Source organism: Gekko japonicus, unplaced genomic scaffold (genome assembly GCF_001447785.1).
Source record: "Gekko japonicus isolate JY-2015 unplaced genomic scaffold, Gekko_japonicus_V1.1 scaffold1500, whole genome shotgun sequence".
Lineage (NCBI taxonomy): Eukaryota > Metazoa > Chordata > Lepidosauria > Squamata > Gekkonidae > Gekko > Gekko japonicus.
Window position 1 is genome coordinate 315,470 of NW_015173177.1, and position 19,093 is coordinate 334,562.

At 48.4% G+C, this 19,093-nt stretch overlaps 1 protein-coding gene across 1 annotated transcript in view; it reads left to right on the forward strand.

Moving 5' to 3' along the window:
• The window catches only part of LOC107119940 (myomegalin), a 138,729-nt gene extending 120,649 nt beyond the window's left edge, over positions 1 to 18,080 (forward strand). The window contains exons 37-45 of the mRNA XM_015422566.1: positions 402 to 579; positions 2,622 to 2,746; positions 5,310 to 5,525; positions 5,640 to 5,747; positions 7,758 to 7,927; positions 10,456 to 10,599; positions 12,673 to 12,790; positions 13,745 to 13,791; positions 17,409 to 18,080. Coding sequence (XP_015278052.1) covers positions 402 to 579; positions 2,622 to 2,746; positions 5,310 to 5,525; positions 5,640 to 5,747; positions 7,758 to 7,927; positions 10,456 to 10,599; positions 12,673 to 12,790; positions 13,745 to 13,791; positions 17,409 to 17,462 — 1,160 coding nt within the window. The 3' untranslated portion in view covers positions 17,463 to 18,080. The remainder of the gene's footprint in view (positions 1 to 401; positions 580 to 2,621; positions 2,747 to 5,309; positions 5,526 to 5,639; positions 5,748 to 7,757; positions 7,928 to 10,455; positions 10,600 to 12,672; positions 12,791 to 13,744; positions 13,792 to 17,408) is intronic.
• The last annotated feature ends 1,013 nt before the right edge of the window (positions 18,081 to 19,093 follow it).

Consider the following 19,093-nt stretch of genomic DNA (forward strand, 5'->3'; position numbering starts at 1 on the left):
TTCTTCTTTTTCTTCTTCTTCTTCTTCTTCTTCTTCTTCTTCTTCTTCTTCTTCTTCTTCTTCTTCTTCTTCTTCTTCTTCTTCTTCTTCCTCACCACTGCACCATGCTGGCTGTCACAAAGCAGCCATGGAACGGTGAAGGCAACTCAGAAATTTGCTAAGGGTTACATAGCTTGGAGGGTGGAGTAGGGATTCTGCTGAGCTACACAAGGCCTTGTTGGGTGAGGAGGGAGACCTTTGCCATCTCCAGCCTATTCTGTTGGAATATATATGCTCCTCCTCCTCCTGCATTTGCCCAAGAAAGAATGGCGGTGCAAGAGCACTCTTGTTTCTGTGCACTCGAATGAGCTATTCTACCGGCAAGGTGAGCCCTCTTCCTGACTGTCCCTCTCGACCTCCAGAGTGGGGGCACTTGCAAGAAGCTCTGCTGGCATCGCACTCCAAGCTGCAGGATGGAGAGGTGGAGCTGGAACGGCAGCGGGCTGAGCAGCAGCGGCTGCAGGAAGAAGTCCGGGGCAAGCAGCAAGACCTCGTGCAGCTCCAGGAGGAGTGCTTGGCTCTGCAGAGGGACAATTTGAGGTGAGCCAAGCAGAACAGCCAGCGAGGACCTATTCGAGATATGGAAAGAGAGCATCTCCTTGCCGTAGGGTTGGCAACCTCCAGAGGGCACCTGGAGATCTCCCGCTATTATAATGGATCTCCGGGCAATCAAGATCAGTTCCCAGGGAGAAAACGGCTGCTTTGGAGGGTGGTCTCTATGGCATTATACCCTGCTGAGGCTCTTCCCCCAGGCTCCACCCCACCCCCCCAACTCCAGGGATTTTCCAACCCAGAGCTGGGAACCATACCCTGCCCCCAAATGGGAAGTGAAAACTCTGTGAGGGGAGGGGGTCCTCAGGGGTAAGAGCTGATGGCTGGGAGTGCTACAGCATTTTCTCAGCAGACTCCAGAATTCAGTTCAGGCATCTCCATGGCAACAAACCAGACATGGCATAGGGCCAAGAAAGTGTGAGTTCTGTGTATAGCATCCCACCCCCAATAGCTTGCTTATGGGGCCCCAATTCAGATTAGGACTGCAACATGGTGAAAAGGCAGGGCTATTTTTGGGCAGGAACGCACAGGAACGGAGTTCCGGATGGCTCCTGAGTTGGCCACACCCAGCAGGAACTCATTAGCATAATAGGCCACACCCAACAGCAGACACTCATTAGGATTGGCTACATTAGGGGTGTGTGGCTTAACATGCAAAGGAGTTCCTGCTACAACAAAGCCCTGGGTTTTGACAACAAGGTAAACAGAATAAGAAGCAAAAGGTTGGTGTGGCTGGATGACCACACTTCTGGTAACATGGGGGTATGGCCTAATATGCTAATAGGCTGCGCTGTTAAGGGTGTGGCCTAATATGCTAATGAGTTCCTGCTGGGCTTTTACTACAAAAAAAGCCCTGGTGAAAAGGCAGGGTTTCAACCTTCCAGCACCATTTTCTTGACCCCAGACAACCCTATAGGACAGCTATTTCCATGCTGGACAAAATGCAAGTCATAGGATCATAGAGTTGGATGGGACATCCAGGATCATCTAGTCCAGCCCCCGCACAATGCAGGGAATTCACAACTACCTCCCCCCTACACACCCCCAAGGACCCTGCTCCATGCCCAGAAGATGGCAAAAAACCTCCCAGATCCCTGACCAAACTGGCCTGGAGAAAATTGCTTCCTGACCCCAAAGTGGCCTCCTTTTGTATGTTGTGTGTGTGATGATGGTGATGAGGCCTCCTTGTGTATATTTTGTGTGTGTGTGTGTGTGTGTGTGAAAGGCATGGTCACCCAATCAGCTTGGTCAAGAACAATCTAGCCTGCCATGTTTATAGGATCTCTCATCCTCAGGTAAAACGGCGTTGAGTTAAGAATTGCTGATGTTCCCAGGAGTTTTTGACACCCCAGATCCTTCTAGTCACTGAGCATGCAAACAAAGCTAAGATTGATATTCCAAGATAACCAGTCATAGAATGAAGCCTTGTTGGCGTCACATTTGCCATACAGGCCAGAGAGCTGATCTACCTCTTCTAGACTGTCCAGATTGTTAGCATGTATAAGAATATCACAAATCTTTAGCACTTCTCAGTTATAGCACACCTTCCTTCACTATTTTTTATGTGTGCTCCCAAGATATATTTTTTTAGTCTAAATCCATATTCCACAATGAAGAGATGACCTTTGATCGCTGGAGCAGGAAACCCAAGTCTATTTAAATAGTTGTTTAGATAAGATTAACTACCATACTAATGACACGATTTTTTAACAAATCCTGCACTTTGAACAAAAAGATGACTTTTCCTGGTGAAGCAGGGCCTAACATGGGTCTGCACTCAAATGTTCCAACCCTGTTTTCATGCTGCTGGAGCAGGACATGCCCCGTTGATGCACTCATGGGCTTGAGAAGCTGTGATATGGGACGTCACCCCTTCCAAGGGACTTTGATGAAGTTTTCATAAAGCATTCTGCCTCTGGTGTTGCCACCACAGGGTGCGTGCCTTGACCACTTGGGGCTCTTGAGTGTTTGATGAGAGTGTGCTGGATCACTTCTTGGGCGGAATGAGTGACTTTCTGTATGTCTTGCAGTCTTCAGCACAGAGCCATGTTGCTGCATCAGCAGTGCGAAGAGAACCAACTGCTCTTCAAAGCCTTGCAGGCTGAATTATGTGTTCGAGAAGTGCCTGGTGGACCCATGCAGAGGGCAGATTCAGGTAAGGGTATGAGATGCATGAAGAAATGTATTTTGGGGGTAGAGGTCTGACCTGAGTAAACCCTGTACCAGGAAGTTTTAAAAGTTTTTCTCTCTGGGCAGAGAACAGGCAGGAATGGGGAAGTCCATTCAATGGCTTTCCAGCCTCACTTTAGCTACCTCTTAAGAAATGCCAATAGGTCTAGCTAAAGACAATATGATGGTCCAGTCTCTCCCTGCCTCAATCAGGAAACAGAGATTTGGAGAAATTAGGACTAGAAGGACTTTAGGAAAAACCTTCTGAAGACTTCAGGGGAAGCTTCTTTTACCCAGCCTGACCTGGTCAGTGAGTGGGGAAAGACAGATGATAAAACTCCTGGGAGCAAGGAAGGAGTTCTCTTTTGTGCTGAGTCCATCAGAGCAGACAGAACTCTTAACTGAGGTCTGGAGGAGGCGGCCATCGCCATGTGCTGGTCTGGACAGCTGAAGGAAGCTGCAGGGTAATAGTAACTCTGTAGATATCTATAACATTCTAAGCTAAGGAGCCTGTCCTATATTTAACAACAGATAGGGTATGTATAGAGAGAGGGACAGAGGAATTGCGTTTTACCATTTTCTTTTGAATCCCTTGCTCCATCTGGTGCTGTCCTAAAAGTATGCTTGTAAACATTTTCTTTTTAATAAATACTTTATAACTTTGGATGCTGGTAGAGGTTCTCTGTACCACATAGACCTCTACCATCTTGGACACACTATTTTAAAAGGAGTGCCTGGGGGAAGGCAGGCAGTTGGCAAGTGGCTATTCCTCCAGGTGTGCACAAGGCAGTAAATGGTCTCAGTGGTAACCAGGCACTGGGCAGCAGGAGCCACAGAAGCAAGGCCTCAGAACTTGGATGGTATTCCTTGCAAACTGAGTCTTCTGTATGTTATGCCAATAAAGGTCAACTGATTGAAGAACTTGGATGGGAAGCTGGGAGTCTTGACCCTCCCAGCGGGCTATTCCTACAAAAGTCAGGTGATGGTGGCGGGTTACTGGAGAAAAGCCCCTCCAGGTGTTGGGAAAACCCAGGAGGGCAGAGTGGAACAGGGCCTGCAGGCCAGAGCAGGACTGTTCCGCCACAAGCTGACTCAAGCGCAACAACTCCTGCATCTGGAACAAGAGCAGAACTACCTGTTACATTCATTCCTCTGGTCATTTTAAAAGGGTTGTTTTCTTTTCCACAGGCAGGCACTGGGGCTGTTTTTTTTGGGAAGGAACATTTTAACCTCTTCCCCTCCTAATCCATTTTTCTCCTAAACATGCCCCGTCCCACGCCCCTGTGTGCTGTTTTACCCCCACCCCGCATGGTAAAAGGAGCTTGGGGGGCTGACATATTTTAATGGAAACAGGGCAGAGGAGGAAAGAGAGTCTCTCCCATGCTGTTCTCTTCCTACAAAAAGCAGCTCCAGCAGCTGTGTTGGGGGGGGGAGGGAAATGATCTCTTGACATGATCACAGAACTAAGTGTGGTTTCTGCCCTGTGTCTTCCACGATTTCACAACGAAGCAGGGATAACTGATGGTTCCCGAGCAGGTCATTTCTTGTTCCTTTCTGAGATCATATAGGAAAATTCGTCCAGTCTCCCCATGGTGCCCATCTAATGTCATAAGAACATAAGAACATAAGAGATGCCAATGTTGGATCAGGCCAAAGGCCCATCCAGTCCAACACTCTGTATCACACAGTGGCCAGAAATACCAGTGCCATCAGGAGGTCCACCAGTGGGGCCAGGACATTAGAAGCCATCCCACTGTTGACCCCCCCCCCAAGCACCAAGATGACAGAGCATCACTTGCCCCAGAGTCCTGGAAAAGTAGGCCGTGAAAGGCTCAGATGGCACCTCCCTCTTGCTAAGCTGTCACCCCGAGCCACTTCCTTCCCTATCCATGCACGTTCCCAGTTTTTCCATCTCCACCCCCCCCGGGTCTCTCTTTATCTCCCCACTGCGAAATCCAGTTTCCCAGGTCCCAGGAGTGGCAATAGACAACCCTATTCCTTTTTCTGTTGCAGAGGTACCTGGTACAGTTGCCAGCTCTGGGTGGGGAAATACCTGGAGATTTTTTGGGGGGTGGAGCCTGAGGAGGGTGGGGTTTGGGGAGGGGAGGGACCTCAGCGGGGTAGAATGCCATAAAGTCTACCCTCCAAAGCAGCCATTTTCTCTCAAGGAACTGATCTCTGTTGCCTGGAAATCAGTTGTAATCCCAGGAGATCTCCAGCCACCGCCTGGAGGTAGGCAACCCTCATATCCAAGAATACTGCTGGGGGTTCAGTAACTGTTCTGCTCTCAGCCGAGTGCTTTAGGTATGTGGGAAGGGCCTCTTGTTTATCTGTTTCCCTGCCAGGTTTCTCCTTTGGGTGTTGTCAAATCAGCACTGCTTGTTTCGCAGGTGGCTTGTGGACCCCTGCCTGATAAAGCTAGACAAGAGACCAAGTCAGCCCTGGCAGCGAACTCTGGATTATCTCAGCCATTTGGGGCTCCGTCTCTGAACTCTGGATGAACTGAAACGTAGGAAAGATGGTCCTAAAGCTGCCCTTTTGCTTCTTAGCTTGCCGAAGGGATGGCCGATCCATGGGTTCCGCTCCGAGTGTGGGTGGCGATCTCCTGCAGGAGGCCCGGGCTTTGCGGAGTCAGCTGGCGCAGGCTGTCCAGGCGAACTGCATCCTGCAGCAGCAGCTGGAGAAGCAATACAGTCCAGGGGCCGGTACCGCTCTCCAAGGCCTTGGTATGTCCTCTTCTGTCTACAGATGGCAGCACTCGCAAGGTAGGCGAGACGGCAGAGGTCATCGCGCAGGTCAGGTCATGCCTTCCCCTTCATACCTGCCTCCGTGTCCTTTTGTCCCTTTTCCCACCCTCCGATGTTTCCTTGCCTTTTCAGATTTGACCCTTTCTCCACCAGTCCGGGATGTTGGCATGAGCTCCTCTCCTCTCTTCCCGCCTGTCCCTGTCTCTCTTCCGTTCCTCCAAGCCAATCGTGAGGCACAAGGTAAACAAAACAGCCCGGGCACAGACTCACACAGAGGAAGCATCTTACAGCCAGGGCTCTTTTTGTAGAAAAAGCCCAGCAGGAACACATTAGCATAATAGGCCACACCCAACAGCAGAAACTCATTAGCATATTAGGCCACACCCTGACAGCACCGCTCATTAGGCCACACCACGTTACCAGAAGTGTGGTCATCCAACCCCACCCACCTTTCCCTTCTTATTCTGTTTACCTTGTTCGTTGTCAAAACCCAGGGCTTTTTAAACTCTTTTGCATGTTAGGCCACACACCCCTAATGTAGCCAATCCTAATGAGTGTCTGCTATTGGGTGTGGCCTATTATGCTAATGAGTTCCTGCTGGGCGTGGCCAACTCGGGAGCCAGCCGGAACTCCGTTCCTGTGCGTTCCTGCCCAAAAATAGCCCTGCTTACAGCAATGGCTGCCCATTTTCAGCCTGTACAAGTGCAAAATGGAGGGGCTACCTGTGGGTTGCCAACTTCCAGTTAGGGGCCTGGAGATTCCCCAGAATTACGGTTGATCTCCAGACTACAGGGATCTGTTTCACTGGAGAAAACGGCAGCTTTGGAGGGTGGGCTCTATGGCAGTATACCCCTCTGACGCCCCTCCCCAAACCCCGCCCTCCCCAGCTTGCACCCCCCCACTGCAAGGGTAAGTGCCATTTGGCAACCCTATCTGACAGCCATTTTGTGGCTGTGCCAACCATGCTGTGTCAGAATTCCAAAGATGTCCGCTGGCTCAGAAAAGGTGGAGACCAATGTTCCCTCTAAGCTGTGGAGTCTTGTGAGCAAAAAATCTACTTTGTGAGCTACTGGCACTAAAGTTGTGAGCGAGCAATATGGCTGCTGCATAAATTAGTTTGCTCTGGAGCCATCCTGCCTGGGCTAAGACAAAAATGTGTAAGCCAGAGGCTAAAAAAACTGTTAGGTAGCTCACACTAACTCTGCTTAGAGGGAACACTGGTGGAGACCCCTGATCTATGGCCAAAAGCTGGGCCGTGATAGGGAGTCGTGGAGGTAAGTGCTTCCCCCAGTTCTTATCAATATGTTTCATTCAGCCCGATTCTCTTCCCTCTTGCAGGGTGAGTCACACACTGGGATGAGGTTCAGAGATATCTATCTGGTAAACAGCCCTCTGTGTGAGTGGGAGCGCAGGACTGCTGTGATGTGATAAAAATAGACAGCCCTCCACTTTACACTCTGTGCATCTCTTCAGAGATTAGCAGGGAGAGACCACACCAAGTGACCTCTGAAGTTTTCTGCAAAGACCTGGACCGATTCTGCAAAAGCAGTTGTTCTGCCCTCCGTCTCCCATTCCCCCCGGTTGTACTGCTCAATTTCCCACTATTTGCTGTGCGGCCACGTTTTGACCCTCATCTCCCCGATTTCCCCTGCATCTTCTTGGTCCTAAAAACAAGGATCAAGAAGACGTGGGGGAAATCGGGGGGAGATGCGGATCAAAATGCCCGTTGCGCAGCAAATAGTGGGAAGTTGAGCAGTACAACCGGGGGAAATGGGAGACCGAGGGTGGAACAACTGCTTTTGTGGAATCGGTCATGGACCCCATTATTCGAGAGAATATCAGTGCTGTAGCTGCATCAGAAAGGGTTTACACGCAGGGAATAAGATCTATAGTTATAAATAAGCTTTTACCACAACGTTTGGGATAAAAGATCAGGAAGAATGGCTAGAATGATACAAGGAGAAAACAAAAGGGCCGCAACAGTCACTGAGAGACAGAAAACAAGGCCAAGGCCGATGGTGCAAAATAAAGTAAAAATATATGTTATTACTCATTTAAAATTCCCAAAATTCCCTATGTGTTTCGCCAACAGGCTTCTTCAGGGGAATCTAATAGTCTTGTCGTGTTTCTTCAGCGATCAGCAGCTGACAGACATAGTGGACACTTGTTGGAGAGAACTAAGTTGGGTTAAGCCTTCTCCCAGACCATCCTTTGATAAAATGAGGCTCAATTTTGGTGCTTTGTTTTCAGGGAAGTACCCTAGGAATGACTCGGGAAATGATACGCACAAGCTGGAGACCCATGCCATAAGCCATATTGAGGACTATAGCACCCTCAAGCAGCAAATCCTGGACGGCAAGATTCTGGTTGGCAAGATGGCATCGCTCCTGAAGTCTGGCCAAGAACCTCAGGACAGCAGGGTAACAAGAGAAACACATTTGTTTGTTTGTTTATTCTTTCAATTTATATACCACCCCTCCCCCACAAAGTGGGGCTCGGAGTGGTTCACAACACCATAAAACAGACATTGATCATCAGGGCTTTTTTTGTAGAAAAAGCCCAGCAGGAACTCATTAGCATAATAAAGCACACCCAACAGCAGAAACTAATTAGCATATTAGGCCACATCCCATGCCTTCCCTTGGCTTGCCCTGGCAAGCCGGCCCTTGGACAGGCTGGTGAAGGCACAGGGAGGCATTTAAATGCCGCTCTGATACTTCCAGGGCCCCCCCTGTCCCGCCCGCCTTGGAGTGGCCAGGGGAGGGTCGCTCTCCAGGCCTTCCCTCTGTAGCCACGCAAACATAGGTTTTGGCTGTAGTGAGCGTGGCCAACTCTGAAGCCAGCCAGAACTCTGTTCTTGTGCGTTCCTGGCCAAAAATAGCCCTGTTGATAAGAAATATAGTTTAAACAGTATAAAAATCCGAAGTATAAAAAACAAACAACTCACAACTGATAACGGTGGATCCAGGATTAAGCTCCAAAAATAAACTCAACCGAGAAAGGCCTGATGGCAAAGCTTAGCTTTACAGGCCCTGTGTAATCCAGGGAGGTCCCAGAAAGCCCGGGTCTCATCTGAGAGGGCATTCCACCAGGACAGGGCTATGATTGAAAAAGCCCTCACCCTGGAGGACACCAAACAGGCAGCCCGAGGCCCCGGCACCACCAGTAAGCCACGAGAGGACAACTGCAGCCACCAAGGGGGGGGGTCATAAAGGGAGAGGTGGTCCCACAGGTATGATGGTCTCAGAACAAATAGGGCTTGCTTTAAAGGTCAAAACCAGCACCTTGAATTTGACCCGGAAACCAGTAGGCAGCCACTGCAGCTGCATTTTGGACAACATGAAGTCTACGAAACACCTTCAACATGTTTGTGTATGTGGGAGGAATGGGGAGAATGCAGAACATTCCTTGGAAGAAATTCATGTTGCTTGGGAGCAATGCTCCCTCTAAGCTGTGGAGTCTTGTCAGCAAAAATTCTACTTTGTGAGCTACTGGCATTAAAGTTGTGAGTGAGCAATCTGGCTGCTGCATAAATTAGTTTGCTCTGGAGCCCTCCTTCCCGAGCTAAGACAAAAATGTGTGAGCTGGAGGCTAAAAACTGTGAGCTAGCTCACACTAACTCAGCTTAGTGGGAACACTACTTGGGAGCCATAAGAAGCAAAAGTATATTGGCATGTTGAAGACTACGGTACTTATTCCAGAGCGAGCAAGCTTTCTCGTACTGAAGACCACTTTGTCACATTACAAAACACATGGGATGTAACAGGCCTCCAGTCCAAGATTCTGCTAGAATAAAAATATGTAGAAACGAAGAAAAAAAACGTGTACAGTTATGTAAATGAATCCATGCGTACTATGCAATCAATAAATTATAATATTCAAAAATGATTACGTATTCCATATTTTAATGAAATCAAGATAATTATTTTTAAACAGTAAATGTACAAACAAATATTCACAAAAGGATACAATCAAGCAGGGGAAATACAAATTTCATAGTCAAGAAACCAATCACACAAACAAGTTCATAAGAACATTCAAATTGTAACAGTCCAACCAATGGGCAAGAGAATTCTTTTAAGCGGTTTGCTATCTAGAAGTATTTTTCCTGATTCATTGGACAGAACGGTGTTAATCTGCATTGTAAAACGGTTCTGACTTTGGGAAAGCCTTGACGAAATGTGGTCTTATGTAGCTAGCTCACCCGTTGGCTGGGACCGTATCACCAGAGACCACCTTCGAGCCTGCCTGTGTTCTATATGGAGTGAAGATTGAGATGATGGTTTTCTCCACATCAGTGGGATCTCCGGTGGATGTGTAAATAGACTGTGACAATTTGAATGTTCTTATGAACTTGTTTGTGTGATTGATCTCTTGTCTATGAAATTTGTATTTCCCCTGCTTGATTGCATTCTTTTGTGAATGTTTGTATATTTACTGTTTAAAAATCATCAACTTAAGTCATAAAAAATACAGAGTACAAAATCATTTTTAACATTATAATGTACTGATTGCATAGTACATATGGATTCATGGCTTTTTCTTCGTTTCTACTTCTTACCGTATATCTTCACCAGACGGTAAATATGTGGGACCGTAAGACTCCTGTTTATTTTTGCTGAAAAGCAATAGCAACAGCCACACTTCTGGGATTATTTCTCAGGAAACATTGTCAGTTCAAGGCAATACAAGCCCGAGATTGCTGGCATCTACACAAGCCCCATGAATGGCCATGGAGGGGGTGGGTGGGGAAAAAGGGCCCGCAGCAGTCAACCCGACTGGCCACAGAAAGAAGAAAAGCTCCTTGCTGCTGTGGCTGATTTAGAAGAGAGACTAGTAGGATTAGTGGGGCAGCTTGATAAACTACAAGTGTTTGTGGGGGTGTCAAAGTGACTGAGATGCCAAGAAGCTTCCCCCCTGACACAAGTTTCCCGTTCTGCTTCTCCAGGGCTTCCGTCCAGGGGGCATCAGGCAGCTTCTTGTCAACACCAATTCCTTGCACCAAACCTTGGAGAAAGCGGCCTCCCTCCTGTCGTTGTTCTGGATAGCGGTGCTTCCTGTGCCTCACGTCTCTGCTCAAACACAGCAGGCGGTAAGGAGAAGCTTCCAACTTTTCATCACTGGGTGTGAGATGCCCACAAAGCACATTGCTTACCCATTCCTGGGAATTGCTTGCATCTACTCGTGGGCACTCAATGAAATTGCCGAGCAGTCGGGTTAGAACAGATAAAAGGAAGTCCTTCTTCACCCAAAGAGTGATTAACACATGGAATTCACTGCCACAGGAGGTGGCGGCGGCTGCAAGCATGGACGGCTTCAAGAGGGAATTAGATAAGCATATGGAGCAGAGGTCCTTCGGTGGCTATTAGCCACAAGGTATAGACAGGAACTCTCAGTCTGGGGCAAGCGATGCTCTGTATTCTTGGGGGGGGGGCAACAGTGGGAGGGCTTCAAATGTCCTGGCCCCGCTGATGGACCTCCTGATGGCACCTGGTATTTTTGGCCACTGTGTGACAGAGTGTTGGAGTAGACGGGCCATTGGCTTGATCCAACATTGGCTTCTCTTATGTTCTTATTAAATGGGTTTGTTCAAATGTTCTGGAATCCTTCCTGAGGTAGCAGGTAACTCAAAATCGCTCTTCTCACTTTAACAAATGGAGTGCTTGAAGTCTTTCACACCACCTACCACCTGATCTTTATAGCTGGAGGTGCCAGGGGGTGAACCTGGGACCTTCTGCATGCCAAGCAGATGCTCTGCCACTGAGCCACAGCCCCTCCCATCCAAATGTATCACAAAGCCTCCCTAATCTAAGCTCAAGCTCTCTTCAGAGCAACATCATCACTGTCAGAAACAGAGGAGTCCTCTGTGGATGATCCTGAAGCAGTGGGTGGGCCCTGAATCAGGTCTCCTGCTTCTTTCTGGCATTCCTAAAACTGATCACCCTTTACGTCCCTTCTTTCATGTAACCAGTCCACATATGCACAACATAAAGCAGTGTTCCCTCTAAGCTGAGTTAGTGTGAGCTAGCTCACAGTTTTTTAGCTGCCAGCTCACACATTTTTGTCTTAGCTCAGGAAGGATGGCTCCAGAGCAAACTAATTTACGCAGTAGCAAAATCGCTCACTCATAATTTTAATGCCAGTAGCTCGCATAGTAGAATTTTTGCTCACGAGACTCCACAGCTTAGAGGGAGCATTGCACCTGTGTTGGTGGAGGAAGAAGATAGGTATGTTGTACAAAGAGAAGAAGGAGTAACTAGGAGTGCAGTGTGAACTGAGAGATGGGTACAAAGGAGAAAGCAGAGAATAATAGAGAAAGGAGAAAATAATTGATCAGAGCACAGAAGTTTGGCAATGCAGAGGAAAGGGCTGTGAGTTGCACAGAGAAGGAAGAAATGATGGAGAAGAGAAAGAAGTGGGGGTAAGAAGACTGGTAACAGATGGGATGTAGACCTGTGGTCGTGCAAGAGGAGACCAGTAAGCAAGCAGTATGGTACAGTGGGAGAAGAGAGAGAGAACACAGTGGGGTAAAGGAAAGAAAAACGGGGGGGGGAGGTTAAGAGGGAATGTGAATTTAAATTGCAATAAACCTGCTTTCGCTTGGTTAAGGGAGCAAGGCCTTTTTATTAAAACCAAAAGCCACCAATGCAATGATTTAGGTGTCCCTGGTCTCCAGTGTAACCCTAAGCAGCACCTAACCCTTCTAAGTCCATTGGCTTTGAATCGACTTAGAAGAGCGTTTAGGATTGTGTAGCCAGTCTCTTAAGCCTGGCCTACACGTGCAACAGTGTGAGGAGGCAGAAGCCCAAAGTGCTAAAGTGGCCTGTTGCATCTTTGGGGGAGGGGAGATCACATTTTCAGTGTTTTCCCATTTAAAATAAAGCCAACACCCTGCAAACTGGAACACTAGGGTGAAAGCTGCCAGCCTACCCTTTAACATACTATGCTAATTTCTACTTGCAGGGATTCCCCCCCCCCCATATAGGGCCTTCCCCACCTGCCCCGTGAAGTGACACTGTTCATTCCAACATTCCATTCTGTCACATGCATATTCCAGGCCATAGAACGTAAGCCCAAGGGCAGGGCCTGTGTCCTTTTGGTTAATGCATCAAGCCTAGCTATTGTGGTCACTCTATAAAAATCATCAACCATGTTTGCATTTCAGAAGCAATCCATGAAAGAAGAGATCCAGGTACTCCGAGCTAAGCTGGCAGAGCAAGAGATCCGCCTGCAGCAGGCCGGCCGCTATAAGGACAGCATGGAGAACTTCCTTCTCGCCCACTGTAAGTGTCCTCCCCGGGGTCAGGCTGAGGGCTGGAGCGGTGACTTACAATGATGAGTGTCACATCATCTCAAGGCCAGGGCCCTAGGCTGCCAGGACCCACAGTCAGGCTCTTCCCGCATCCCTCCAAATTCTTTCCCCCCTTTTCCCTCATCCAGAATCTTGGAGCGATTTAGGGCTTTGGTGGGGAAGTGAGTGTAGAGGAGGAAATAGAACGATATTCATCTTCATATTGCAAACTCTCATCAGTATGTTTACAATCTTAACCACCCTAGCGGTATCTAAGAAATATGGAAACAGGGTTGGATCAAGCTAAGGGTGCCAGGTCCCCTCCCCCGGGCCATCAATGAGGGGTAGGGGGGTAGGGTGGCCAGATCCAGGTTAGGAAACTCCTGGAGATTTGGGGATGGAGCCTGAGGAGGAGCAGGACCTAAGCCACCCTTCGAAACATCCATTTCCTCCAGGGGAACTGATCTCTGTTAAGTCCGGAGTAGAGCTGTACTTCCAGGGGACCCCCAACCCCACCTGGAGGCTGGCATCCCAGATTAAGCCAATCTCTTTGCTCACTTACCCAATTCCCCTCCTTCCTTCATCCCCTGTCCCACATGGCTTTTGCGCATGCAGACCCCATGATTCCCAGCGTAGTCTTTTTGGGTGGTCAAAGGGGACCCTTTTCTCGCTTCTTTCACCGGGGAAATCCTGTTTGGATCCAACCCATTGTATGGCAGTGATGCTGGCCATTCCTTACCTATCCTCAGGCTGTCTTCCTGCAGCTACAATTCTCCAGATTTCCCAGGGAGGAGGGAATGACACCGGTTTTAAGTCTGTATTGCAGATAACCTCCCAGAAAGGAAAATCTTGCACCACAAGGGCAACTGAGGAAGGACTAAGACGTGGGGGGCAGGTTGAGGGAAGCTGTCGAGGCTAAGGCTGATGACGTCTGTTGCTTTTTCAGTGACCAGGACACATGCTGTACTGAAGAAAGCCAGGACTAACTTGGAGGTATGCGCAGTCCCACTTTGCCCCACTAAGGGTGGAAGAGTAGAGGCACTAGCTTGTCCAGAAAGGAGGCCTTTCCTTATGATACCCTTTGGGGCAATGAGGACCATTGAGGGCTTTCTGGAGTTGTGCTCACCAGCCCTTTTTCATAGGCAAGGCCGTGAATCTTTTTGCATCGCCAAACTGGTGCATTTTCCCAGGTCAGAGAAAACAAAAGCAAGAACCACCAAGTGCACATTACTGAAAACTGGCATCCGCTGTCAGACCATAATTGTGTTTCTATATTGAAATACATTTTCTGCTATTTGCTTCCTCTTCCCCCCCACCCCACTCCCCGGTCACATCCTCTTAGTGATTTTATGAGTAAGAACATACTCTCATGTGGGTCACCAACTTCTCACGCTGGGTAACCTTGGGAAGGTTCTGTTCCCTGCAAGTAACAAGCTATTGGTACTGGATTATCAGCCTTGTACTTCCTGCTCTTTGTTCTTGCAGAGAAGAGAACTCTTCTCTCTTTCTTCTGGTGATCTTGTGATTGGTTGATCCTGCCCTTGGAAGTGCCTCTGGCTGATTGATAGTGGGTGCCTTGCCTTGCCTTCAGCCACTGAACTTTGTTTTGCCTGAACTGTTGCCTGAAGCAAGGGTTTGGGTTTTTTAATGGATTTGGATGGCCAAAGGAAGCCCCACAAAGCAAGGTGCTGGGATAACGTAAATATACTTTAATTGCAGGGGGGGAAACAAACCACAATATACATAAAGAAGGCTTCTCAGGTCCCTTTAGTCCCTGAAGGCTTCTTACAATAAACAGGAATAAAGGTAAAGGTAAAGGTTCCCTTGCTCGAAAGCCAGTCGAATCTGACTCTAGGGTTGCGGTGCTCATCTCCGTTTCAAAGCCGAAGAGCCAGCGCTGTCCGAAGACGTTTCCGTGGTCATGTGGCCGGCATGACTAAACACCAAGGCGCACGGAACGCTGTTACCTTCCCACCGAAGTGGTACCTATTTATCTACTTGCAATTTCTTGCTTTCGAACTGCTAGGTTGGCAGGAGCTGGAACTAGAGACAGGAGCTCACCCTGTCTTGCGGCACCCGGGTCTTGAACTGCTGAACTACTGACCTTCCACAGCCTGCAGTTCAGCGTCTTAACCACTTGAGCCACCGCAGCTCCTAAACAGGAATAGACAGCTTTAAAAGGGGATTCATGGAGGATAAGTCTATCAATGGCTACTGGCCATGGAGACTGAGGGGAAGCTCCACATTCAGAGGCACTAATCCTCTGGATCCCAGAGCCAGGAGGCAACATCAGGGGAAGGCCTTGGCCTCTATGCTCTGTTGTTGGCCGTCCAGAGGAATTGGTTGGTCACTGTGTGAGACGGGATGCTGGACTAGATGGAACTCTGGTCTAACCCAGCAGGGCTCTTCTTATTTTCTTAACTTGAGGGCATCCCGTGAAGCTGTTGGGCAGTAGATTCAGGACAGACAAAAGGGAATACTTCTCTACACAAAGAGTGATTAAAATGTGGTGGTTTAACTTAATAATAAATAAATACAATGGTGACTAAAGGGAATCTTCACATTCAGAGGCAGTCAACCTCTGAGTCCCAGCGCCAGGAGGCAACATCAGGGGAAGGTCTCAGCCTCTTGGCCCTCTAGACCAAGGGTGGTCAAACTGTGTCTTGAGAACTGCATGCGGCTCTTTCACACATATTATACGACTCCCAGCAGGGCAGCTGGGGAACTTAAATATCATTAGCAAACAAATATCATTGGACAAAAAAATATAATTATCAATATCTGCTTTTACCGCTTTTGTTATTATTTTTGGCAGGCTCATTTAATGTTAATAATAAACAAATTTGCACATTTCTCAGTAAAAACATGTAATATTTGTTCATGTCTTACAGCTCTCAGACATCTGACATTTATTCTGTGTGGCTCTTACATTAAGCAAGCTTGGCCACCCCTGCTCTAGAGGAACTGATTGATTGCTATGTGAGACAGGATGCTGGACTAGATGGACCACTGGTCGAGTCCAGCAGGGCTCTTCTTAGTTCTTACGTAACAGTTCTCAGCAGCTCCAGATCTCCAACAACACCCCCGTGAAGCCCACTTTTTACTGCTTCCTCTATAGCTGGCTGAGAGCCAGTTTGCTGTAGTGGTTAAGTGCGCGGACTCTAATCTGGGAGAACCGGGTTTGATTCCCCCACTCCTCCACTTGCACCTGGCTGGATGACCTTGGGCAAGCCGTAGTTCTGATAAGAGCTGTTCTTGAAAAAAGAGCAGTTTCTGTTAAGAGCTCTCTCAGCCCCACCCACCTCACAGGGTGTCTGTTGTGGGGAGGGGGAGGGAAAGGAGTTTGTAAGCTGCTCTGAGACACCTTTGGGTAGTGAAGGGCGGGGTATAAATCCAATCTCTTCTTCTTCTTCTTCCTAGGTGTGGCCTCCTAGCACGGGTATCACCTGGCAGGCATGCTGAGCCAGGTTCCAGTGCTGGCATTCCCTTATTAGGAAGGGAATTGATCCTGCAGCCACTTGGGTGGAACCTAACACTGTTCCATACTGTCACTTTTGTCACTCATTTGTCCCTATTGCTTTGGGGTCCCCCCCCCCTCTTTTCCACACGTGTGTTGCTCCCTCTGGGATTACTAGAGATTGCAAAACACACTGGAGGGGGGGAAACGCTGAAGCAACAGGGACAGACGAGTGACAAAATGACAACGTGGAAGAGCCCTAGCTGCCAATATGCTCTAAGCTCAGATAAGATTCCCTGACAACACCATTCCCTACTCCTTCACAACGGCACTACAACCCTGCTTTCCCAGCGGAGCTTCTGGGGCCGCATGGCTACCCCAGTTAGGGTTAGTGCCCATGCAGCCCACTTCAGCACTGCATCTCTTTACCCACCCCTCCCTTGTGAGCTAGCACCTGCACCGGTCAAAGCGCAAGTAGCTTTGCAGCCAGATTGTGGGGCTTTCGAAGCCAAGTTTCAGGTGGGTTCTGCCAACTCCCTTCTATTGAGCAGCGTATAGTTGAAACCAGGGGTCATTTCCTGCAGGAGTGCACAGGAGCGGAGCTCCGGCAGTAAAGAGCCCAGGGGGCAGGCACATGCAACAAGCCCCACCTCCTGCTCCCAGCAGCCCTCAGTCAGAGTAAGAAGCAGCCAGGTAAGCTGCAGAGCTCCCCCCAGGCCCCCAGTCCAAAACAGTCCAGTGGCACCTTTAAGACCAAGTTTTATTCAGGCACAAGCTCTCCCTCCTCTGCGAGGACAGATCTGCACATTCCACCCCCCCCAATAGCTAGCAATCCAAAACAGTCCAGTGGAGCCTGAGCAATGGGTGTTGCCTTCTGACACACTTCCGGTGATGCCAGGGGGTGTGGCATATGCAAATAAGTTGAGCTAATGAGTTATGCTAATGAGCTCCTGCATCTCTTTTTCTACGAAATGACCCCTGGTTTGAAACCACAGCTGCTTATCAAAACAGGCACCGCAAAAAGGTATTATTAATCGGATTTTCAAGTTCTTCTGTTACTTTCTCACGGCTTGCGTGCATCTAGGTGGTTTGGTCTGGCAAAGAGCGTTTTCCTCGCCGTTCCTGACAAGTGGTTCTGTTCTACTCTCTGCAGGGCATGTCAGAGCCAGCTACATTCTCCCCGTTGTGTGATGCTGTGCTTGCATAAGCAAGGAAGGAAATGGGAACCATTCAAGTGCCCAGAGACGGAAGGAGGAAGATAGCCAGCTACTGAGTTCCGACTGGTTTCCCCCTCCATGTGCAGGGATCAGAAACAGCTTGCTGTGGCTCAGACATCTGGTTGTTCATCACCCAGCAAGCTCTGGTTCTATTAATCCAAGAGCCAAACCATCTTCTTGCCTATCAACGCCTGCTGCCTTAGTGAGGGCCAACTCTGGTACAGAAACTTGTGTGCACAGAAACCCCGAATACAGCCAAGGATCCACCACCAAGCTGCATCCTCCACAACTTCCACATGAGCAGTGGAGTGACTTAGCTGCTAAACCAGGCTGGTGCCCGCCCCCCCTTCATCCCCATCAGTGCAATATTAGAAATAGACAATCAAGTATAGTGTATTAATAGTAGGACTAAAATTTACCTAGACCTAGGGAAAAGGGGCCTTAATATGGATTCTTTGGACGTGTGATTCTGGTATTTGGATGTGTGATTCTGGTAGGGGGAAGAGAGACAGCAAGGTGTTCGTTGCTTTCTTGTCCCCATTGGACTTTTCAGTTACTTATTTTTGACTTCTGGAGTTTAATTTATTTATTACAATAGTTATACGCACTAAAAAGCAGACAAACCCAAAACCCTTTGGTTTCAAAAAAAATAAACCACGGTTTGCTTATGAACTAGGCAGCCTATGCTTTTGCTGCCAGGTTATTTCCTAAGAGCTCCCTTGCCCTCCGTAAGGTTTATTGTGTGTTGTTGTTCAGGGGAGGGGATGAACGCCTCGGAGGCAACATCAGCTTGTACAGAATGGCAGAGAAGTCAGAGGGCGGGCTTACTAAGGTCTCACCTCGGAGGCAACATCAGCTTGTACAGAATTCAATGGCAGAGAAGTCAGAGGGCAGGCTTCCTAAGGTCTCGCCTGTGTTATCTGCTGTAAACAAAAGCACATATCTCACATCGCTAAAGTGCTTTGAAACACAGCAGGGAAAAGGAAAATTTGGGCTGAGGGTTGAAGGGGCTGGAATAAATGAAGCAGTTTTTTCCCCCTCCATGTGACCTGAATTTCCAATGAAGATTTTTTTTTAATAAAATAAAAATCAACTGCAATTTGCGAATGCTGGAATTGCGTCACAATCTCATGAGTGTGTTTTCCTTTTCCACATACGGCAGCCCTGCATACCAACACACCGAACTACAGCCCATGCCATGTTTGTCAACATCCACGATGCCACAGTTGTCTCAGGGCCTAACCACATGATACAAAGTTCATGGGTCATGTCCAAGATCACCGTGAGGAGGACTTTCAGTCAGACATTTATTTATTTTAGTTATTTAATCAGATTCATACCCCGCCCTCCCAGCCTAGTTCCACGCTTGGAAATCAATTCCCAGACTCATGGTGGAGGTGGGAGGGGGGATTCGGATTAGAACCAATGCTCCCTCTAAGCTGTGGAGTCCTGTGAGCAAAAAGACTGTGGAGTCTTGTGAGCTACTGGCTTCAAAGTTGTGAGTGAGTGATTTGGCTGTTGCATACATTAGTTTGCTCTGGAGCCATCCGTCCTGAGCTAAGACAATAATGTGTGAGCTGGAAGCTAAAAAACTGCGAGCTAGCTCACACTAACTCAGCTT